The 25727-nt window shown below is 37.2% G+C and overlaps 1 protein-coding gene across 1 annotated transcript in view; it reads right to left on the minus strand.

Moving 5' to 3' along the window:
• Positions 1-24182, minus strand: part of Copb1 (COPI coat complex subunit beta 1) — a 39493-nt gene extending 15311 nt beyond the window's left edge. Inside the window, exons 1-14 of the mRNA XM_051192720.1 lie at positions 24026-24182; positions 23483-23632; positions 17399-17628; positions 16744-16913; positions 14416-14530; positions 13073-13165; positions 10070-10207; positions 7568-7687; positions 6947-7054; positions 6713-6859; positions 6259-6404; positions 4651-4747; positions 3216-3376; positions 1757-1877 (exon numbers count right to left, since the gene is read on the minus strand). Of these exons, the coding sequence (XP_051048677.1) occupies positions 1757-1877; positions 3216-3376; positions 4651-4747; positions 6259-6404; positions 6713-6859; positions 6947-7054; positions 7568-7687; positions 10070-10207; positions 13073-13165; positions 14416-14530; positions 16744-16913; positions 17399-17628; positions 23483-23573 (1737 nt within the window). The 5' untranslated portion in view covers positions 23574-23632; positions 24026-24182. The remainder of the gene's footprint in view (positions 1-1756; positions 1878-3215; positions 3377-4650; positions 4748-6258; positions 6405-6712; positions 6860-6946; positions 7055-7567; positions 7688-10069; positions 10208-13072; positions 13166-14415; positions 14531-16743; positions 16914-17398; positions 17629-23482; positions 23633-24025) is intronic.
• Positions 24183-25727: the final 1545 nt, after the last annotated feature.

Consider the following 25727-nt stretch of genomic DNA (forward strand, 5'->3'; position numbering starts at 1 on the left):
AGAAGCCACATAAAAAGCTGAACACAGTGGTACATGTCTAATCCTAGCACTCCTACCCAGAGATGCCAGGTAGAGATAGGAGAATTCTTTGATGGCCGTGGGTCAGCTAAGCTGGGGCATGCAATGAAATGGTAAACAATAAGAAGGGCTTACCTCACACTTAAGGTTGTCTTTTGACTTCTACATCTATGCTACAGCATGCACAGGTGCATCTTAATACTATACTACACTATACACAAATATTTTAAAAATAAAATATAATAAATGTTACAAGGAACTGGGGGCAGGAAGCAAGGCAGAGCTACTGCTTACTGTATATAAAGTTTCCTTTTGGGATGGTAAATAAAAGCAGTGTGAGGGATGGTAGCCATCATCACTTAACATGTGAATATACTTAAGGCCACTTAATTATACAATGAAAAATTGTTAAAATAGTAAGGTTCAGGCTATGCATCTTTTTACCAGAATCTTTAACTCAGAAAAAAAGTACTTTGAACTTTGTCTTGTTCCTAGCTCTCAATATCTAGTCATTTCTCATCTTGATCCAGACATCAGAATTACAAAAGGGATATTTATGTTTTTCTTTTCTTTCTGAGAAAAAGTCTCATGTTAGTTCAGGCTGGCTTTAAAAACAGGTTTCCCTGCTAAAGCCCTCTAAGTGCTAGGATTTACTGATGTGTACCATTACACTGGGAAAAAAAAAATTATGATTATTTTTCTAAAAAGAGGGTTTATGAAGCAAAATAAGCCACATTTAGATAAATACTATGCTTTCTCTCAATGTGGAACCAAAATTTAAAATGTATGTGGGTATGGGGTGTCATAAAACCAGAAAGAGGATCATGATAGGGAAGGAAAGACCTTAAGGGAAGGAGGAAAGAAAGTGGAACTTGTGACATGAAAGCAAAAGGGAGACATTGTTTAGGAAGAAAACCAGCCAGAGGACAAACATGGGGGCATGAGGGAGGAGAATAAGGTTGAGGATGGCTAGGGCAGTGAATTAGAATAAATAGAATGATATCTATGAAATATAATAGTGACGCCCCTTACTTTGTATGCAACCCAAGAAATTAATTTTTAAAAAGAGGATCAGCTATTTACAACAAAATAATGTATCATAAAGTTTATAATGGATATGTGGGTATGAAATGAAGGACACTATTGCAAAGGGTTGGTAAAGTTTGGAAGAATGGAAGCACATTACTTACTGTAAATGAGAATATATCCAGAAATTTCAGAAGCTGTAATTAGGTACCAACTATAGATGGGAACTACTTAAGAGATATTTTAAGATAAAATAGGCGACAACAAAGATACTGAGGAAAAGCCATTATTTTCATTGGCTGATGACTAACCCTAGCCCACTGAAGTGACTTCATAACCCCTAATCACACTAACCATATTATTTTGGATTACCTTTTTTTTTTTTTTTTTTTTTTTTTTGTCAATTTTTGTTTGTTTGGTTTGGTTTTTTGAGACAAGGTTTCTCTGTAGCATTGGAGTCTATCCTGGAACTTGCTCTATAGACCAGGCTGGTCTCAAACTCACAGAGATTCATCTGCCTCTGCCTCCATAGTGCTGAGATTAAAGGTATGTGCCATCACCACTCAGCCCAGCTACTTTGCCTGTTTCCCTTACTAAGCCACTGGCTCTTTTATGGCATGACCTTTAGCATTAACTTCCAAGTTTTTCACTGTTCAATAGAGTAGACCTTCAATAATCTATTACTAGGTAAATATATAATAAATGAACATACGTTTTGCTTTTTCTTCTCCTGAACCAACGCTACATAGCGTAATGCAATCTTGGTCAGAGTTGTGGCAAGGGAGGCAGCAACAAAGAAATCTCCATCCAGAAGGAACCCTCTCAGGGGTGGTCTGCAAAGGAATCAACAAACATGAAGCTCAACAAATTCTTAAGCAGCACACAGCTTTTGCATAAATGGCTAAATGGCTCAGACACTTAGTGCTTCTCTTCGTGATAAGGACATCAGTTAAATTCCTCATTAATTCTCAAAATGAAAAAGAAGAATATCTAACACTTAAGTCAACAGCCCAAATAATATAAAGAAAATGATGTTTAATTAAGGATAGATATATACTAGAGCTAATAAGCTACTTCCATTTGTCAGCTTATCTACCCATCCACAGGGTTGTTTATAAGATCCTCTCTAGGTCTAAAGTTTTTGAAGATGGAGACAGTACATACTCTCTCAAAGGGTTACTGTCAAGACCATGAGACAAACTATTCAGTGTGGTTTCTAGGAGATAAGAAGTATTCAATAACACTGTACCCATAATTTTTTGAATCTTTTTTTGCTTTGTTTTGTTTGTTTTCTTTTCGAGACAGGTTTTCCCAACTCAATCTGTAGACCAGGCTGGCTTCTGCCTCTGCTTCCCCCAGTGCTGGGATTAAAGGTATGTGCCACCACCACCTGGCTTCTCATCTTCTTATAAATACAGATAGCAAAATAAAGAGGAAAAATCCAAATGCTACTATCAATTAGAAATGGACCATTTGCCACTGCTCCAGTGGCAGAGAACTGATCCAGCATGCGAGCAGCTCTGGGTTCTATTTCAAGAGAGAAATGCACAATAAAGAGAAAGAAAAGGGCCAGGCAGTGGTGGCACATGCCTTTGATTCTGGCACTTGGGAGGCAGAGGCAGGTGGACGGATCTCTATGAATTCGAGGACAGCCTGGTCTACAAGAGCAAGTTCCAGGACAGGCTCCAAAGCTATACAAAGAAACCCTGAACTAAAAAAAAAAAAAAAAAAAAAATAATAATAAAATAAAGGGGGGGGGGATGACTTCAAAATATCTTTCGGATACAGACAAGCAATCAAACTTAAATATCAACATATCACTTCCAGTATGAATAAAGCCCTCCCCAGGGAACTTGATCTGTATACCAGGCTGGCCTCAAACTTAGAGATCTGCCTGCCTCTGCCTCCCAAATGCTGAGATAAAGGTGTGTGCCACCACTGCATAGCTGTAAAGTATGTTTTAATAGAATACTTACTTCACTGACAACAATAAGAACAAAGGACTAAAATCACAGAGAATGCATAGAGGAGACCTTACACATATACCTCTTTAAAGATCCTTAAATGGCAAACACTTTCACTTAAGGATCAAAAACTAGTAAGATAAAGACTGCTTTATCTGCAAGAATAACAGTACAGCAGTTGAACAGGAAGAGTAGAAATGCTGTTACCTGTCTTCTTCTTTCTTGGTAGGTCTAGAACTGCTGAGGGCACTCTGGGTTGCATAGGTACCCATCTCTGTAACCAATTTCTGAACTGGCCCAACAGTTACTTCCTCTTCAGGTTTTAACTCACCAGCTTCTTTCTTTATTTCTGACTCAACAATTGGAATCTAAAAGCCAATTGGAAACTTGATTTAAAAATATCAACAGTAAAGTTACATTGAGACAGTCAATCAACTTTATACAGAAGGCATTCTCCTGAGGGACTTTGGAACATGGTACTCTGCCCTCAATTTTCTTTCCTTCCCAAGATAGCAGGAAGAATACAAGCTTTAGGACTGATGACTCTGATCTAGTCTACTACTTGTGTGATGCTGAGCAACATAATAATTTTGAGTGTCATTTCTTAATCTGTTAAGGAGGCATCCTAATTCTTTCTGAATAATTCCTTAATAGAAATCTGCATATGACAGTGTCTAGAAAAGTAGATGTGAACTGAGCTTCCTCATTTCTTCCCCTGAAATATGAACCTGAACAACACTTACCATTCTAAAATGAAAAGTATAAATAAATAACATCACCAACCACCCTTTTAGCTGATTAAAGGACTATGATACAGCTTGCTTTTTTTTTTTTTTTTTTCAATGCTTTACCTTAAATTTCTCATGTATGTAAGAAGAACTCTGAGTCTTTGATTATAACTTATTTTAGAGATAAAAAAGTCCAGGAAGGAATTTAAAGTGAAGGTGTCAGAGCTAATTACCAACAGTAATTAGTAGAGAACCCAAATCTCTTGACAAAGTAAGTCTATTGTTCTTTGTATTTTATCATGAATTTGTTTGGGTGAAAGAATGTCCCAATCATGTTACACAAATAGTCTAAAGTTAGCCTTGCTCTGAGATATGCTTTCCAAACACATCAGCAATAGCAGAATTTACCAGCTGTTGGCAGGCATGGTACTGTATATCTTTAGTTCTAACACCCAAGAGGCAGAGGCAGGTAGAACAGTAGATCTTTCACTTCAAAATCAGCCTACTCTATATAGTGAGTAGTTTTGAGACCTTGTCTCAAAAAAAAAAGGAAAATAATTTTATTAGCTGCACAGAACATTCTGTTCAAACAAAATCTCACCCAAAAGTAAATACCAACAATTTGAATGGTGTTATCTTTATCATGCAGGCAAGGGCACTTTTAGTTTTCCATAGCACCTGAGGCTTATTTACCTGGATAATTAAAATTTTCAGGGTTCTTTAGCCCAAACACTATTCAACAAAAACACAAAAGTGAATGATCACATAAATACAAATTGCTGTTTTTCTTTTTCTTTGTGCTAAGCATTGAACCAGGCATGTACTCTACCATTAAGTTACACAGCCAGCCCAGCAGAGTTTTCTAAATCATAAAACCACCACACAAAGTAGAATTTACTTTACTAAACACATACCTCCCCAAGGGACCTGCGGACCTCAGTCATCACACTCTGAATGTCTTCCTTTGTACTACAGTATTCTCCCAGGATCCACAATGCTCCTCGATAAATCCTATAACAAAAATATAGGATCTGAAATATAGGCCTGGGAACAAACCTTGGTGCAGAAATGTTTCTCTGAATTTAAGCTACTGTAAGAAAACAGGACATTGTCTTCTGGAGGAGGAGAGTTTTAAAATAAAAACTGTAACAAACAGGAAGCATTGTTTCTCTCCACAAATCACAAGAAAAATAGCTATTCTCATTCATTGTCATTAGACACTTCCTAAAGTGAGTCAAGCAGTAAAACCTAAATACCAAAATATTTCCCACAGCATTCATTTAGGAAGTTAAAACAAACTTGGCTTTGGCACTTTCTACTATGAGAAATATATTATTTGAATACAGTTTTAAATTCATTACACTTTTTAGATGTAATGACTTCAAGAGACAAGCGTTGAGCAAAATAACGAGAGGAACATCAAGTTGGGGTGGGGTCAGCTCACTGGCACAGTGCTTACCTAGGATGCACAGGGGCTGGATTTTGATCCCCAGCATAAAAGTAAAGGAAACAATGACAGCTAGTTGTGGTAGGCATGTATCTGAAATAAAAGTACTCAGGAGGCTGAGGCAGGAGGCCATCATAGGCTACACAACAGTGCCCTTTCACAAGAACAAAACAGCTCCTCTATCCCAAAATGCTAACAGAGAGAGCAATAATTTTCCATTTTAAAATGTTAAACTGCAGCCAGGCATGGTGGTGCAGGACTTTAATCTCAGCACTCTGGAGACAGAGGCAGGTGAATCTCTATGAGTGAGAGTCCAGCCTGATCTACAGAAGGAGTTCCAGGACAGCCAGGGCTACACAGAGCACCCTGTTTCGAAAATCTTTAATATGAAATTTTAGCTGTCTTTTCTTTCTAAGATTTTAACTGAATTTATTCAGAAAAATAAAATCAATTACAGAAACTAAAGTGCCAAAAGATTACAGCTTTCAAAAGCAAAGGTTTGGTATGATTATTTTTTCTCATAAGTGGGACATATCTTAATTGCTTTCATACATATAAACACACATTCTATGGTGTGTGTGTGTATGTGTGTGTGTATGTATGTATGTATGTCAGTCATTGTCACATTACTGAACCAATCTTGCACTGGTCTCATCCTATCTAATACTACAAATCTTTAGTAGTTTATTCATTAAATGCAGTAAGAAGCAAAATTTGTATTCAACAACCCTTAGCCATTAACAAAGGCTATCTAAATCTAACATACTGCAAAGATTCAGGGTGTGGGTTATGCGGTTTCAATCCTTCTTTTCAATAAATGCTAAGGGTGACATAAATAATAGGAATCCAAAAAATGATTTTAAGAACACCACTTCAAAAATATGCTTCTTGGTCATTCTGGGATTTATAATGTTTTAGATATAATTAGAATACAGAAACCTAGCTACAACAGTCCTATATAGGATGATGGTGGATATGTTGTACATAATGTGTCTTATTTCCTCTCTATTTTCTACCAATTCTACCAACTGATGCTAAATGCTTAACTTTACACATAGGTGTATTATACACTTACTTGACAGATTTAATAGCATGGAAGACTTCAAGCATCTTCTCAACAATGAGCATTCTCAGGTTGTCAAAGCGCTGAATGGCTTCACGAACAAACTCCAAGACATCAGCAGCTGCTGCTTCATTACTGTCACTGAGAAACTCCATTAGCTAACAGAAAAAAGAAATGGGAAAACACGTAGCTTCCAGAAAATTATCTAAAGCTTGAAATAAGTTAACAAACAAAGAATAAAAGCATCAACAACCCTGTGTGCAGCAAAGTTTTAGATTAAGATTAAGACAAAGAAATCTGAGTTCTTACCCAAGTCAGCATAGGAATATACAGAAAGTTCAGAAATGTACAGTAAGATTTTTGTTATCTCACAGTTGAAATTTCAGGAGAGAAGATGTAAAATAATTCAAAAAGAAAAAAAAAACATCTAGAGAATCTTACAATTAAGATGATAAGAATTACATACCACAGGAATAACATTTGCAGCCATGTCTGGAAATCGGACAGAGCAGGAATGCAGTGTTCGCACAAGGAGTTGTCGGTATTTGTCAGTGTCTTCATGCTCAGACACATTATTTGTTTTAATTACTTCCTTTTTCAAGACAATAACCAACTATGGGAGAAAAAAAAAAGTAAAAACAAGTGAAAATAACATATATTTGGTTCACTTACAAATAGTGTCACCAATGTTCTGTTTTACCTCTTCAACATTCCTAGAAGAGACAAGATCCAGTGCTAATTGCAGAGTTTTCTTACGCACTTCTAAGTCTGGTGTACTCAGTACTCTTAGGATGTCCATGACCAGATCCTGAAAAAGAACAAAAACTATAGAGTAATACCAGTTTTTTTCAAGAGAAAAATACCCTAATTGGAGCATATTCCTTTCTTCCTCACATCATCCTGACCCTCTGATTTAATAATGAAATCATTAATGTTGGAAGAACTTTTGTAATTAAGACATGAAGAAATAGCGTGAGACATGATGTAATAATAATAACATCACGCATGATGTAGCCACACCGATAATGTATACTTTAGAACCAACTCGTTTCATGGAAAATACAAAAGTCAGAGGAACAAGCTAAGTGACGCTACAGCAAAATAACCAGCCACATCTAGGAGGAAGAATGTTTCACAGGAAAGCTAGTCTAGTTAATCTTCAACAAATTAATGTCATGGAGAAACCTAAAAGGAGATAATGATTTAAGAGTTACATCTCAGTTACCCAAAATTTACACTGCCAGGCTTTAAGTTCTAGATTAGGTTACCTACAGTGGTAAGGCTTGGGGATAACCTAAATATAAAGGGTAATAACACTTACCTGGAGGACTCGTTCATGAGCAGGATGTTCTTTTAATTCTACCAATCGGTCCAGAACTATGAGCTTTACATTGTTATCACTCTCCTTAATAATTAAATCAATATAACACTGAGCAGCAGCCTATAGAAAAAAGAAGTGCATTCTGAAAATTCAAATACTGTGAAAATAAGAACTGCCTCTCCCCACAGGCTACTAAGAAGCTAAAATACACTCAGTAGCTTTTGCACAAGTATTTATGCATTTTATTTAAAGGAATATGTATGTCTGGCCCCTAGTTATAACAAGCCTCTGTGTTACTGTAGACCACAAGTCATTAGAAAGATTGCTAAGTGAAGAATGGAAACGAGTTGCCACGGGTAGAAATACTTAGAAATACTTATGGACTAGAACCAAGGAAACAGCAGAAAAGGACAACAAATCCCAGTATGGCTATTAAATACCTTTCATATTAGGAATTAAACTGAATACATCTTTGTATCTTTATTATAGTGACAAAAAGCAAGGATGTAAAGAAAACCTGAGTTAAGATATATTTTAGCACATATTTAAAACTATTTAGGAGGTAGTACTGGTGACTGAACCCAGGGCCTTGAACATCCCAATGAACAGCTTTAGCAACTGAGCTACATCATCCCTAGTGCCCTATTATCCTTTTTACATAAGATTTTTAAAGGTACAATAGTTTGTAGAATGATCAAGTTTAAAAGCAAAGAAAAAAGTAGCCAATCTAGAAAAGTTCTTAGTAGTCAAAGCTGGAACAACTAGAACAAAATAAATGATAAAAATGGATTATTATCTATACAATAAATATTCATAATGATAGAAATGAAAAAGGGAAGGGAAAGTCAGAACTTCTTCACATAGGAATTCCACAGTAAGTGTACAATGAGGAAATACAAAGTCACCCCTAGATTATCTAGTAATAACTATTGCTGAGAAAAATTCACTTATCACTGCTAAAATTGGTGGATACAAATATGAGGAGTGACAGGGGATCTACAATTTCAAAGTACCTTGAATATATTTTGAATACAATGAGAAAAAAACAGAACAGTAAGAAATCAAGGAACCAGCACTTGACCTAACTGATCATGAGTAAGGTATATAGATATCCTGTACTAAGAACATGTTACAATAGAAGATCATGCAGTGATTATGAGAAAACATGAGATAAACTCAAGTTCTGGAATATCTTATAAACAAACTGGTATTCTTTATGAAGACATGAAAAGTAAGATTGAAGAACCTTTACAGACTAGAGGAGACTCAGACAGTAAACAAAATAAACTGTGGGATCCCAGAGTGGATCATGAAACAGAAAGGGGCATTGGTGGTAAAATTTAAAAGTTGAACAAAATCTATTTAGTCTACTTGATAATACTACTTCAATGTTAATTTAGCTTTAATAATATGATGATTACATAATATATCAAAATTACAGGATGCTGGGAGAATGTATGGAAACTCTATCCTATTTCTGTGATTTCCCCTTAAGTTTAAAATTATTTCTAAATAAAAAGTATTTTAAATATTAATGGGTAAAACAATAAATTCAACAATTTATACTAGCTAGCTTCTAGAATAATTATTCTCTGGACATATTAGAAGTTTTTGACAAAGTCTTGATAGAATGAACAACAGAAAAGAAATGCAATATTCTATTATTAAAGATTCCCAATGAAATTTTTTAGACATCATCATTATAGATCTAGTTTTTAAATATAATTATGAAGAGAGATCTTAAAATATCAGTATAATTCTCTAGATATTAGATACTGTTTGAAAGAAAATGACTCCCAAAAGGAGTGGCACTATTAGGAGATGTGTGGTTTTGTTGGAAAAGGTGTGGCCTTGTTAGAGGAAGTATGAGTTCTCCTTTGTTTAAGTTATTATACACTGGTGACACTCAGAACATTTTCTGTTGCTTGGCGGGTCAAGATATAGGACGCTCACAGCTCCTACTCCAGTACCATGTCTACCTGCATGTCACCATGGAGCATGATGATGATAATGAACTAAACCTCTAAAAATGTAAGTCACCCCAATTAAATGGTTTTCCTTTATAGAAGTTGCCATGGTCATGGTGTCTCTTCAGAGCAATAGAAACCCTAAGATACTGTTATTCTCCATCACTTTCTCTCTTTTTACATGTGTGTGAAAACAGGAAGAAAAGGCTAAATTATGTAAGGAGGCAAATCATCTTACAAAATCTGTAGCTATATCTACCACATGTGGCCTGATAGCCAAGGACAATTATGAATGTAACCCAGCACAAAAGTGTATCTGTGCTCGTGCATTCATACACATGTATGTTGGGGGTATTGGTATTTTCACTCTTTAACTCAGTTGTATGATTCTCAAGTAGGAACTTTGTAGTTGTATTAATGATGCCAAAGGTTGGACATATGGGCATAAGTATATCAAGGAACCACATAATGAACTGCAGTGTCATTAAATCATAAGGGATAAGACAGGATATCTAGCATCTAATTCTCAAAGTACCTTTATTGCGGTTGGTGCACTGGACAGTGTTACCAATGTTCCAGCAGCTTCATATTTTACAGCAGGACTAGATGATTGCAGTAAGTTATAGATACAGCGAATGAAACGAGCCCTTTCTGATGGATTAGCATGACAGACCTGGGAACATAAAAACATTTAGGCTTAAGCTGATTTAAAGGACACTACACATACAAATTACAATATGAAAACTATGAATAACATTTCAAAGGTATACAAAAATACCAGTCAACACTAGGTGAGATGAAACAAATACTGATAATTTCAGAAAGAAATTATGTATTTCAAATAACTGTCACAGGAGCTGGCAACATGGCTCGAAGGGTAAAGGTGTTTGTGGTACAAGCTGGCAACATGAGTTTGATCCCTGGAACACATACAAAAGTAGAGAGAAAGCACCTCCTACTCTACAAAGTTACCCGCTAACCTCCATAGGTATGTTATGACGTGCATGCACACACAAGAAATTAAAAAGTAAATTAAAGTAACTGTCATAACTATTCCTGCATTTATTCATTTTATCATAATTTATAGTGATATATCATGATTTACTAAAGCCACTGAGTATTCAGAAAAGCAAAGTCAGCCTGAAGAGATCAGGCAGTGGTGACATAAACCTTTAATCCCTGCAGCCAGAAGCTACCAAGTGGTGGTACACATCTTTAATCCTAGGACTCAGGATTAAGAGAGAGATGGGATCATTGAGTTCCAGGCCACCCAGGGATACACAAGATTGAATCAGTCTAAAAGAGTTAACAGATCATATGCCTTTAATCCCAGCGCTATAAGGGTATAAAAGACAGGAGCAGGATCTTCAGTAGTCAGTAGAGGCATTCATTCCCCAGCAACATTGAGGAGAGGTTACAGTCTGAGGATTGGTGAGAGCTCGTGGAGACAGGATCAACCCATTCAGCCTGAGGTAGAGGTAGTGGCCAGCTGCTTTGCTTTTCTGATCAGCTTGAAGTTTGAACCCCAGTATCAATCTCTGGGTTCTTATTTATTTGTTACAATAAGCTACATTTCATTGCTTCACAAAAGGTCTTCAGTTGGCTTATAAAAGACACTTGCATTTTACACAAGTGAGAAAGAAGTCAAAGTAAGAAAAGCTAGAACATATTTATCAAAATGTCCTGATAAGCTATTAAATTTTATCTAAATTTTTATTGTGGATGCCAAACCAAAAAAGAAACATGCCGAGGGTGGTAGCACACACCAGTAATCCCAGCTGTAATCAGAAAGCTAATGAAGGAGGATTGTGACTATGAAGACAATCTGGATGACATTTACCTTTTATTTTGTCTGAACACTATGACAATTAACTCTTTCAAAAGACATTGCAAATTAGAGTACAGTCAATACAGGAGGATAGCTGAATCCAGGAGTTTCAAGCCTAGGCTGGGTTACACAGCCAACACCCCACCCTCCAACCCTCACAAAATCTCAACAACAAAAATGCTGACCCTCCCCCCCAGTTTCAATACTAGGAGCAAATCCAGGGCCTGTGTGGGCTAGACAGTGTTCTACAAGTGCTTTGGCTCAAGCCTCAGGGCTTGATCTTCCTACAGTGTCCTCTCTGAGAACTACTTCAGGGTTTCATGAGAAACACCTTTATTTGTTTATTTGTTTGTTTATTTAATTTTTACAAAGTTATTTATTTTGAGGCTAGCCTGGTCTACAGAGCTAGTTCCAGGACTAGGGCTGTTACACAATGAAACCCTGTTTCAAAAAATAAAAGTTATTTTATTACGCATACAGTTCTGCTTGCATGTATCCCTGCACATAAGAAGAGGGCACAGATCTCATTACAAACAGTTGTGAGCCACCATGTAGTTGCTAGGAAATGAATTCAGGACCTCTGGAAGAGCAGCTAATATTCTTAACCTCTGAACCATCTCTCCAGACCCCACTTTCATCTTTTAAGAGCAGTGGCCCCCAATAACTTCCCACAAGGCTTCACCTCTTATGTTCCAATACTTCTTTAGTGACACACACTGAGATCCAAGACTTTTAGAAATATATTCAAACTACAACACCAAGTTTAATTATTTCTAGTATTTGATTAATATTGACAGAGGTATGTCCCCTTTCTTCCATTTAACCCAGAAGCCACCTTTGGGTTATTAGCTGGTTAATATTGTAAAATACTGACAATATTATGGGAAAAACACTGCTGAGAGATTTGCTCACCATAGAGTTGCCACAAACTTTAAAACTACAACACACCCAAATGTTTCAGAAGCATGATAAGGAGTTTCAGTTTCTCTTCACTTTTAAAAGTATTTTTCAAAAATTATTGTGCATCTGTGTCCATGAGGTGGGGGAATGAGGGGTTGTGCATGCATATGTGGTAGTTGGATGGTATCTCAGCTCTCCCATTTCATCTTTTTGTGGGAATGAAACTCAGGACACCAGGCTTGTACCCAAAGTACCTTTGCCCGTTGAGCCATTTCACAGTCCCTGACTAATCACTCTTAAAAACATTTATAAAGCTTATTAATTTTTAGTTTCTCAAAGTAGTTTGACATATTATAAAGAAAAATTTTGCATTTTATTCTAAAGCCTAATTCATAATCCACTCAATGTCTGGGCAGTACACAATGATTTACTGAGCTACACTGACTAATTTCTTAAAGCGGTTTAAAAAGCATAGATGCAAGTACTTGGGAAATACAATAAGGTTATGAAAGAAAAAAGGCTTTGAGAAGGCATAAATTCAGATATTTAATAATACTTCTATTATTAAAACATTACTATAGGGGCCAGTGAGATGGCTATGTGGGTTAAGACACTTGCCATGAAGCCTGATAATCTGAGTTAAATCCCTGGGACACATAGAGTAAAAAGACTCTCAAAAATTATCCCCTAAGGCATGCCTCCAGCTCATAATAAATAAATATACACAATATCAAATAAAAAGTTATCACAGCAATTGAGGAATATTGTTTTAAATTGTTGAATGTATTTACGTATCATTATCATTCTTACCTTATATATTAGTTCAACAATAACCAACTGTAGAATGTCTCCAAATGTCTGAACTTGATCAATACATGTACTTAAATAATCCAAAGCTCGATCCTAAAAAAATAAGAATACATTTATCATACTCTTCATTTGGTATAATGAACTAATACAACTTTAGAAGTACTAGCCCCAGACATAAAACTTAACAAAGACACTGGGGCTTAAAGGGATTGGGGGGAGGGGAAGTAAAAGAAACTAAGAAAAAAGCTAACACAAATGTACATCAGAAAAACAAAACATTTTCTAGAGTTAGGCCACATATGTACTTTTTTTAGTTTATTTTTATTATTTACTTATATGTGTGGGTTTTTATAGGAGCCTGTGAGCAGCCATGTGGGTGCTGGGAATTGAATCCAGGACCTCTAGACAAAGTCAGTGCTCTTAACCATTGAACTATCTCTCCAGCTCCTGTACTGCCTGGATTTCTCTAATAGGTAAACTAGGGAGGAAAGTACAAAGTCCTATATGATTCAGGATATTTATAAAATTGATATAAACCAGACATTTAAGTGTGTCGTTATTCCTAAATCAAGTGTAGTGGCAAATGCCTGCAATCCCAGCACCTGAGAGGCAGAAGGATCACTTCAAATTTAAGGACAGCCTGTAGGGCTACATAGGGAAAGTCTGTCACAAATACCCCAAAATGAATAAAATATAGCTATATTCTTTATGTTTGTTTGTTTGTTTGTTTGTTTTTCGAGACAGGGTTTCTGTGGCTTTGGAGGCTGTCCTGGAACTAGATCTTTTAGACCAGGCTGGTCTCAAACTCACAGAGATCTGCCTGCTTCTGCCTCCCAAATGCTGGGATTAAAGGCATGTGCTATCACCCCTGGCTCAAGTGTAGGTATATTCTTATTACTGACAGCTGAAAGGAAAATCTCCCAAGCAATCTCATAACCAGACAAGCCACACTAAACTATGACCATCAGTAAAAACATTAATACTTTTATTTTTTAGACATAGGGTTTCTCTGTGTAATCCTGGCTAATTGATCTGTAGACTTCAAACCATAGTACTCCAAACCAACCTACTAATTAAAAATATGCTGGATGCTGAGGCTAGGCATAGTGGTGCATACTTTTTTTACCCTAGCACTTGGGAGGTAAAAGCAGGTGAATTTCTGTTAAGTTTAAGTTTAGCCTGAGCTACATAAGTTTAGCCTGAGACCCTGCCTCAAAAAGAAGTAATAATAATAATAATAATAATAATAATAATGATGATGATGAAAGAAAAGAAAACATACTGAAGACTTGTAGTATTTTTAATTTTCATTTAACCATAGAAAGAATTTTTAGGCACTTTACCTGATCTGCATGAATTAGCATCATAAATGCATTTCTTTTGCAGCTTGCATCCTTTTCATTTACCAGAAAATCATGTATCAGCTCAGGAGCATCAGGTATAAGATGTTCAAAATTTCTTTAAACAAAACAGGTAACATCCATATTAAATACAAAACCCACTTTCCTATTTTAGTTACTTTCTAGACATTATAACTATGTATCAATTACAAGTGGGAGAAGAAATCATAGGTTAAAGCATCATCTATTAAATTAACAAATTATTTTCTAGTTTAATCAGCTAATTTACTTAACACATTCTTAATTTACTTAATAGAATTTACTTCACAAATTCTATTAACGACTGACTTTGGGACTATAGTGTCAATCTTCACAGTATTACAACCTTTCTTAAGAATTATACAGAGTCCAACAGTCTATTTTCATTATCTGTGCAATATATTTACTAACACTACTTTAGAAAACCTGGAAGCACTTATAGTACACAGAATTAGAAATATTAGCATAAAAGAATAATACATCAAAGCAGGAGAGACAAGTCAGTGGTTAGGAGCACTGGCTGCTCCTCCAGAGAACACAGATTCTATTCCCAGCACCCACATGGTGGCTCACAACTGTCTATTACTCCATTTCCAGAGTATTTGAAGCCGTCTTCTGGCCTTCTTGGCTACTAGGTACATAAGTGGTGCACATACATACATGCAGGCAAAATATCTATATACATAAAACAGTAGTAACTTTTTAAAAAAGGAACATCATAACAGAATCTGTTATCATAGCTACAACATTTCTAATTGCATCATACAGCCAGATCACTGATCAAATTTTCAATTGTCTTCTAACATGCTTATGTGCCCTTTAAATTTCTAAAATATATAAAGTGCCTATGGTAACATTTAAGAATTCAATTACATCATCAACAAAATACCAGTGTCAATAGATAGTGTAACATTAAGATAAATGTAATTGTGTTTCAGTCAAGAAACATAGTAAAGTACAAAGATGCTTATAAAAATATTCCAGAGGCTAAAAGGATAATTTAGATGGTAAAGTATTTGTAGATCTAAGTTCCATCGCAAGAACCAATGCAAAAAAAAAAAAAAAAAAAAAAAAAAAAAAAGAAACAAAACAAAAACCCCAAGCTGGGTGTGATGGTGAATGCCTTTAATCCCAGCACTCTGAGGCAAAGGAAGGCAGAGTTCTGTTAGTTTGAAGCCTGCTAGGTCCACAAAGGGAGTTCCAGGATAGTCAGGCTTGATGCTGTGTACTTGAAATCCCAGCTCTAAGGTGGTGACTAACAAGAAGATCTGCAGCTCTCTGGTGAGCCAGCCTAGACTACTTGGTGAATTCTTGGCCACTGAGAGAATTTGTGTCAAAGTTAAAGGTTGATGGTGCCTGAGAAACAGTACCTAATGTGGTTCTCTAGCCTGAGCATACATCTATGTTTATACAAACAGGCATGTGCACACATAGAATATATATATATATTCTATGTTAAACTGGAAGTACTAGGAATCCAACTCAGGACCACCCTCACACTTCTAGGCAAGGATGCTGCTTCTGAGCTCTACCACCAGTCCCACAACCTACTTCTAAATGGACTGATAATCATGACTATAACAATTTAGCTCTCTAGCCTCCTCTGAATCTTATAACTGTTTTAAAGTTTAAAATCTCCAGCTTTATTATTTTACTCTAATGATTGTTCCAAGGCCTTATTCCTGTTAAATAAACACTCACTACTGAGGCATGTCCCTAACCTTTTCTACTTTTAGACTCATTAAGTTGCCCAGACTGGCCTTAAACCTGTCATCCTGACTCAGGCTCCCTAGAAGCTGGATTTATGAGGATGTACAACTCATCCAGGCTAAATTTTCAGCAGTTATATTAACAAGAATTAGTTAAGAATTGTAGCCTTTTTCACTAAAATAGTTCCTTCTTCAAAGCCTCTAATACAAGACCTATACTGTTCAAAGTAAGAATTTTAAAACAAGGTAAAAAAGGCAATGCCTTTAGCAAGTAAATTTATGAACTAAATGAATTACAACAATAGAATTAGGAATGATGGTCACAGTCTTAAACAAGAAAGGGTACCATAATGTTAAATGGCACTGTACCATTCAATTTCAGCTGACTATTGTCATATAGAAACTAGGGTCCATTACAGCCATTCTTTTTGATTTCTCCACTTTAACAATTAATGATAGTAAGGGGGGAAAATGCTGTGTTGATTAGCAAAACATTTACAAGTACATACATTCTGCAACCAACGACACTGAAACTTCTAATTTAAAGCATTTAAAACAGAAATAAAGGAGTACCTTTACTTACCTGTAGATAGTGTAGATTGCTAATACAGCGTTTCTCCTGACATAGCTGTGACGATGTTCTAAACAAGCACGGATAGCAGGCATTAAAGGTTCTAGCAATTCTGCTTCCTTCAATTTGCAAAGGAAACGAAGAGTCGATCCTCGAATAAACTCATTAGGATGCTGAAGATCCTGAAATAAAAATTACAATAGGAAACACTGAGTTTTGGCTTTAAAAAACATCTTACATTTAATTATTTATTTGTTTGTATTTGAAAACACTGTAGAGGTCAAAGGACAACTTGCAGGAATATGTTCTCTCCTTCCACCATATAGGTCCTAGGGATCAAACTGGGTGTCAGGCTTGACAGCAAGCATTTTACCTGCTGAGCCATCTCACAAACCTAAGAGTCAGTCTTTTATAAAAATCAAGTTTTAAACCTGATTATAAAAAAATTAAAGTGAGTTTTAGGAAAAAGAACTAGCTTATTGATTTTCTTCTGAACTCTCTAGAGTAAAGCCATTTTTATTCATTTCACCATTGTTTTAATTACACATAATATAAATGTTTACAATTTTTCATCTCATCAAAGATTTAATTTTGAAAATTAAAAAAGTATCTATTAGAACAATTTTATAACTACAAAAAAAAAGCAAACAATTATGATTTGGCTTACTTTTCTATAGGCATCACACACAAGAATCATTTCATGTAAAAGTCTCCCATCTGGAGTTGTTTTAGGAACAATCTCCCAGAACACGAGAAGCAACTTTTTGATGGTATGATCCTGAAGCGGCAGCACAAAACGGATGATAGTCATCAGGAGTCCAGGGAGCTTCTCTCCATTCAGAATCATAATAATTACTTTCTTCAAAGCTTCAGTTTTGGATTTCACATCACCTTTCTCTGATTCAATCATTTAAAAAAAAACCCAAAAAACAAGAAATAAAAGAGCACAATTATTTCAAAACCAAGTTCCTCAGATAGTTTAAAAAGCTATGAACAAAACAAACTAAATTTACTATCAGCTATGGTAATAAGGTTACAAATCCAAATAAAATGTTTGTGATTCTATTTTGTCTCTGAATCTCAGATGCCTTACATAGGATCTGAGGATACTAGATTTGTCTTCTGGTCCCTAACCAACTTAGTTAATGTAGTTCCTGAACCTATATAGCTATACCACACGACTTAATTTTTAAACAGATGTGCCCATACTGAAAACAAAAAACCCAAGTAAATCCTGTTAAGTACGTCTAAACTCAAAATAACTCATTTTAGGTGCATTTTCTCAGTTATAGCCCCTTTTTAAAAAGGGTGGCATGAACAGAGTGATCTTTATTAAACATTTAGAAAAGGATCATCAATACTCATGTAACATTAGAGATTTTCTTTTTTTGCCCATATGAACAACTGGAAAAAAATTAACATGAAAACGTTGAATCAATAGCCACTGATTAGAATTAAGGATATATTATTTATAATAAAATGTAAGTTTAATGTTAGTAAGGATAAAAATTATTCAATATAAAATATTTTATGGAGCTGGGCAATGGTGGCACAGGCCTTTAATTCCAGCATTTGGGAGGCAGAGGCAGGCAGATCTCTATGAGTTTGAGTCGAGCCTGGTCTACAGAGAGTACTAAGACAGTGAGGACTACACAGAAACCCTATCTCAAGAAAACAAACAGAACAATATTTTTTTTAGTATTTCATGAAAAGAAACCTATAATTTTAAGTATTACAAATACTGGAAAATTAATGGTATTTAAAATCTTCTGGGTCTAAAATTCAAAGGCAGACCAAAGTACCGAAAAAGTACATTGCTACCATAATTTTTTCTACCATAAAATAAAAACTGGACAGTTGGCTTAGCAGTTAAGAGCTCTTTCAGAGGAGTTGGGTTTGAGTCTGACACCCTCTGCTGACTTCTGAAGACAATACACATAAAATAAATGAATCAAATATTTGAAAGCAAGGACAAAGAAAGAAGACTTAATCCTATAGATATCATAAGAAAAATGATGACAACTGGGTCTAATTATGAGATGTCTATCAAAAGAGTTCTTGGGACTGGAGAGATGACTTGATGATTTAGAGCATTTGTTACTCTTGCAGAGGACCCTTGCTTCAGGAATTCCTAGAACCCTCATCATGGTTCACAACCATCTCTAACTCCAGTTTGGCAGATCTCTGGGCAGTGGACATATATATATATGGTGTAAATATATATGAATGCTGGCAAAACATTCATACATGTAAATAAATTAATCTTTAAAAATATTTTTAAAGACAGTTCTTTTTGTCAAAGAGAGACTGTACATGACTACTTGTTAGCAGAGCTCAAGCTACAGAGGAATCATACCAAGTAAACCAGTTACTTGTCACTGATCCTGATGGTAATCTAGCAGTGAGGCAGGGTGATCAAAGTCAGCATCACCTACATACTGTGTTGAAGGTCAGTCTAGGCTATAAGAGACCTTGTCTCAAAAACAAACAAAACTCCCAAAATGTCCTTTATCACCCTAAAGACTGTATATTACCCATAGTTACATCCTATGTTGCAGAAGAGATAAAATCCATGTAAAGTGGTACTCAAGAGGCTAAAAGGTCTTTCAGGTGTTTTGTTCACTATTCTGTTTGATAATCTAAAAAACACAAAGTCTAAAAGTCATAAAATTAGGACATTATAACCTGGATGGCTTCTTCTGTCTATAACAAAATTCCAAACGTTAGCAGACTAGATCTCAATTTATAACTACAATTTCAAAAGCAAGTTTAACACCAAGCAATAAAACTTGTGCCATCTGTATTTTAACTGCCCTAACTTCAATTTCCCTTTATTCTAACAACTCAAACTGAGAAAGATATATTGTTCCTTTTTCTCCTACTTCTGCCCTCCTTAGTGCTGATATTATAGGTATGTGCCACCATGACCAAGCAAAACATTAAGTCTCTTTACAAACCTCAAAGTACCTCCTAAAAGATAACTTTCGATATCTGAAATACAAGTTTCATTGTAATTAAACATTGTGCCAGGTGTGGTGGTGCACATCTTTAATCCAACACTTGAGAGGCAGAGGCAGGTGGATCTCAGTGAGATCCAGGCCAGCCTAGTATACTTAGTGAGTTCCAAGGCACCCAGAGCTAATAATGAGACACTGTCTCAAAAGACCAAAACAAAACAGAAAACAGTGTTAATCAGTTTGATTTGTACTTAATAATTCAACTATGTAAAAATCAATTATATAAAAAAAATCTTTTCTTTGGCTGGGCAGTGGTGGCACACACCTTTGATCCCAGCACTTGGGAGGCAGAGGCAGAGGCAAGTGGTTCTGTGAGTTTGAAGCCAGCATAGTCTACAAAGCAAGTTCCAGTACAGCCAGGGCTGTTACACAGAGAAACCCTGTCTTGAAAAAAAAATCTTTTCTTTGATTCACTTTGCACATTGTGTATGGTGGCACACACCTCTTAATATTGGAACAGGATCTCCAGTTATGGCCAGCTCTAGGACAGGCTAAATAAAGCAGGACCCTGTCCTCAACCCCATGTTCTTAAATTATACAGCACATTTTTTTTTTTTTTTTTTTCCCTCTTCCAAGCACTGAGTATTGGATTCAGGGTCTCCCGAGTACTTGGCAAGTAGCAATATCCATAGCCCCTGTCACTTCACTGGGACAGTATCCTAAGTTGCCAAGACCAGTTTTGAAAATGTGATCTGTTTTAGCCTTCTGAGCAGTTGGAAATACAAGTACGTATCACTGGGAATGGCCAGTATATACTTTAAAAGGAGCAGAGCATAGGCTTTTAAAATTCAAAACATGTCTATTTCTTACATTAAACTATGTAAGAAATGAAGTCAGGCAGTGGTTTCCCAAGCTTTTAATCCCAGTGCTTAGGAGGTAGAGGCAGGAGGATCTCTGTGAGTTTGAGGCCAGCCTGGTTTACACAGCGAGTTCCAGAATAGGGTCCAAAGTTTCACAGAGAAATCCTGTCTCAAAACAAAACAAGACACACACACACACACACACACACACACACACACACACACACACACACACAACCCCTATGTAAGTTGTAGCATTTTAAGGGACAAGTAAATTATTTTATTTTCTTAGCTTCAGCAAATTAGACTGGGATATTATTCTATTTCTGTATACCAATACTGCAAATCTAAAGGTAAAAAGCTCCTTTTTCATAAGACAAAAGATCTATTGGAGATATTTTCGAAATTCTAGATGAGAAGCTAGAGAGGTGGCTTAGTGGTTAAGGGCAGTATGTGCAATTAAAGAAGTCCTGGGTTCAGTTCCTAACACCCACATCAGGCAGCTCACAAGCACCTGTAACTCCAGCTCTAGGGGATTAGATACACCTTCTTCTTACCCGGGGGACTTGCACTAATGTGCATATATTCACATACAAGCACCCATAACTCACCAAAAGACAAAACAGCAACAAAAAAAACTTTAGCAAAACTCTAGAAAAACTAAGCACTTCTAACTATAAGGGAATGTGAAATATAAAGGAGTCTCTTGAGTTTTACATTTTCACTACAAAATATCAAGGTTTACCTGGATTCTAAGTATCTTTTCAAAATTTAACTACTGTTGTTATAGTACATTCCTATGTAAGCATGCGCACACATGGAATTTTTACTTTGAGTCATCTTCCTAGCCTAAACCTAGCCCTTTTCTTTCTTAAATTATTTTATTAGTTTGCATGTATTGGTGTTTCTGCCAGAATGTCTTGTGTACCAGATGTATGCAGTGCTCTTGGAGACTAGAAGAGGGCATCATATTCACTAGAACCACAATTACAGTTTGTGAGCAGACATGTGGGTGCTTGGGATTGAACTCAACACCCTGTACTCTTGATTGCTGACATCACTCCAACCCCTAATCCTAGCTCCTTAAACTGTGTGCTCAACCTGACTTTGGATAGTACAACTGAATATGGAATTTGGCAACAGTGAAAGGCTTCTAAATACAAAATGAAAAAAATAAAAATTCAAAATCACCTAATGAATCCAGCATTTCTGGAAGTACTAGCCTGTGTCGTACTGTATGACTTCATTGTAGCCTTAATTTTGAGCATAAACACTAGACAGACATTACAATGGACATGCCCTTATAACACATAACACCAAATAATATTGTTTAAAGCACCTCAGCTCAGATTCCTGTTATGAGCTGCTGCAATGCTTTTACTATATTTACAAGGTTTTTTTGTTTGTTTGTTTTTTCAAAGAAACATAATGGTTTAATTATGTGAAACAGAGTTTTAATGTTTTTTTATGTGTAAGTACCAAATTAGTATAAAATTGAATTGTATTGTTATAATGTATGATTTTAAAAATTGTTATTTGTACCAGGCATGGTGGTGTACACCTTTAATCCCAGTACTCAGGAGATAGAGGCAGGCTGTGAGTTCAAGGCCAGCCTGCTCTACAGAGTGAGTTCCAGGCTGTTACACATAGAAACCCTGTCTAAAAAAAACAAAACAAAAAGTTGTTGCCTGAAGGGGTTAGAGAGCTGGCTCAGTCAGTGATGTGCTTGTCACAGACACCATGAGGATCTGAGTTCAATCTCTAGCACTATGTATAAAGTCAGGTGCAGCACAGGCAGGTCACCTAAGCATTTTAGAGATGGGAACAAGAGGAACCCTGGGATCCTCAGCAAGCTTCAGGTTCAGGGAGAGACCCTGTGTCTAAAAAGAATGTGGAGGGAAGCACTGAGGAGACTCAGCAGGTAAAAGGCACTGCTGCCACACCTAAAAGCCACATGGTAGGAGGGAGCTGACACCACACTAGTGCTATGCACATTTGTCTCTCCACTTCCCACTAATAAATAAATAAATATTATTAAAAAAAAAAAACCCAAAAAATGTTTAGGAACTGGGAACAGCTCAGTGGTTAAGTGTCCATAATGCTCCTGCAGAGAACTCAAGTTCCATTCCCAGCATCCACATCGGGTGGCTCACAATTGCCTGGAACTCCGGTTCTGGGATGATCCAACATCTCTGGTCTCCACCAACATTTGCGTGGACACATGCACCTTATATATACATAATTAAAAATAAATCTTAAAAACAAACTGAAAATCTAAAAAATAAATGAGGTGGAATATGACTGAGAAAGGGACTTACAATTTACCTCTGGGTTGCACTTATAATTATGCACATATACCAGCACATATTTGTGTACATACACATGTAATAAAATAGAAAATTTTAAGATGTACCAATCTAATCATCACAAAGCTGAAAGTAAATGCTGATTAATGCATGGCCTGTGTCTGTAATCTGAACACTCTGGATGCTGAAGTAAGAAAGTTTGAGGCTTCCCTGGCCTATTAGTGAATTCTGGGCCAGCCTGGGAAAAAAAAGAGTATGGCCTTAATTCAAGAAAGAAAAGGGGGGAAGGAGGTTAAGTGAGGCCGGGGAGAGTAAGAAGGAAAGATGGCAAAGTGTGACCAATGGATGAGTAATAGATAAGAAATTCTGGTTTGATACTGTATACCAGGGATTCTTGCATACATAGTAAACAACCATTATACTATATATTTTTAACAATCTCGAAGAAACAATTTGAAATATTTTCATCATAAAGAAGTGATGAATGTTGAGGAAACAATTGTATTTGACAGGATTTAAATACTATACAATACATACATGCTAAAAACATCACATTAATTTGTTCAATTTTTAATGTTTTCAATCTATCAATTAATATAATTTCCGTGTGAATTAAGAAGCTATTTACCCAGATCATTTTTTAAGCTGATTTCAGAAGGGGGTTCTGAATCCATTGGCACGTTAATTAACGTATAGCACACGTTCTCTGCTGCCGTCATGGTTTCTGTTTATAATCAACCCGATACAAGATGAAAAGGAGGAAAGGTTCCAGGCAAATCTACAAAAATGAATACAGGTATCAGTTGGGGGTTGGGGTGGCCGGGGGTGGGGGACAAATTTCGCAAATAAATCCTGATTTTTATTCTGCCTGAAGTTCTTTCTGGGTGGCTTCTGAGGCTGTCAATTTAAAGTGCCCTCTCCCTTCCACGAACTCAAGAGACAACCACACTGCCCAAGTCAGCTCCCTGGCCCAGGGTGTGGAAAGCTGTGGAGTCGAGGTCCACACAACGGTGACAACCCGGAGCACCACGTCACGGGGCAGTGATTTCCAACACAACACAGCCGGACCTGCTCCAGGAGGGCAGCCCGCGAGCGAAGACGCTGCAGAACCTTGGCCTCCCCCGCCGTGGCGGGTGCCCCGGCCTCCCCTGCCCGGCCTCGGTCCACGCACCGCCAGGCCTCAGGCTGCGCAGACCCCGGTCTCACAGTCCCGGGGCCGCGGCCCAGCTCCCCGCCCCCACTGCCTGTTGCCGCGGCCTAGTCAAGCGCCCGGCGTCTCCCCGTCCGGTGGCTCGCCGACCCCGCGCGACCGGCGCAAACCTGTGACTCAGGGCTCAGGCCGCTACCTGGGCTCCGAGGGGCGACGGCCGGGAAGGAACCGCGGGACCGTCGAGTAGGACTCCAACCAGCGGCTGCCAGGACGGCTCCACCAAGACCTTGGTTGACGTGGAAGGGGGCGGGGAGTCGAACAAGGATGCAACCACAGATCCTGTACGGCAACCCAGACAGGACAAGTCTTCTCCGTCCTACGGCTGCGCGCTGCAAATGCCTGCTGTCCTCTTCCTTTCTCTGGGTTGGTGTCTGTAGTAGGTTGGGCAAGTATTTAAGTCCCCCCCCCCCCCGCCGTGAGTCCCTGATTTAAGCGCTATGGCCACTTAGCAGTTTCCAGGAACTAAAATTTGTACAAAAGAAAAACAGAGAAGTCCAGCGGACTCTCTTCTTGCTCTCACTTATAATAAATTGGGAAACTGATTAGTAGGCAAGTGATTTTAGGCGGTGTTGGCACCCGCTTTTAATCCCAGCACTTGAGAGGCAGAGGCAGGAGAATCTCTGCGAGTACGAGGCCAGCCTGATCTACAGAGTGAGTTCCAGGACAGGCTCCAAAGCTACAGAGTGAAACCCTGTCTCGAAAAAACAAGACAAAACAAAACAAAAAGGCAACTCGGTTGTAATATAGAGAGACACTCGAGGGATTAGCACCTCTGGTGATCTGATTCTGACTTTATTCAGTTGACTGAGTTACATGAATATCAGAAGTTGTCTGGCAACTATTATTTCTACTCTTTATTCAAGAACGGCCACTTTTGGTCCTTTCAGAGCACCCAATAGTTTAATAAAAGTTTTTATGCATAGAGGAGCTAGTCAGCCTGAAAGGATTTTACTTTGTCTCCAAAGATCGACTTGTTACAGCTACAATTAGATGTAGAGGTCTTGTTCATTTGCGGTTCCATATCCCATGCCAATGTTCAAGTCAATTATTAAAAACAAAATATTTGAAAACCTCAACATAGTCTTCCTAAATTGCCAGACTGGTCTTGAAAAGATACTTTTCAGTTTCTGAGCAGTTGTAATTAGAGGTGCGTACCACATGGATGCATAACTGTTCTTTTGACCTGTTCACCTCACTTGGGGACACATAATACAAATAGTATCTCATCTCCCTGGAATACAGCTATTCTGACATTTCTCTTTTCTGGAACCCTTAGGTTAAAAAAAAGAAAAAATGTCCCTAGCACTCAAAATATATCAGAGAGACTGTGTGTTTACAACACTTGTAAGAGGGACCTCTCTGACAGCATTTTTTATTTTAGATGTTCTTACTATGTAAGTCCAGACTGCCTTTGAACTCTCCATCTACTGTAATTCAGCCTCCCAAGTGCTAGAATTACAGGCATATGTCATTACACCTGACCTGTGTGTTTTAAAAACTGTTTTTAATGGAGGTTGGAGAAATGGCTTTGCAGTTAAGAGAACAGGCTAGTCTTCCAAAGGTCCTGAGTCAATTCCCAGCAATTACATGGTGGCTCACAACCATCTATAAAGATGCCCTCTTCTGTAATGCAGGCATATGTGCACACAGAATGATCATAAGT

This window comes from Phodopus roborovskii, unplaced genomic scaffold, assembly GCF_943737965.1.
Source record: "Phodopus roborovskii unplaced genomic scaffold, PHOROB, whole genome shotgun sequence".
Taxonomy (NCBI): Eukaryota; Metazoa; Chordata; class Mammalia; order Rodentia; family Cricetidae; genus Phodopus; species Phodopus roborovskii.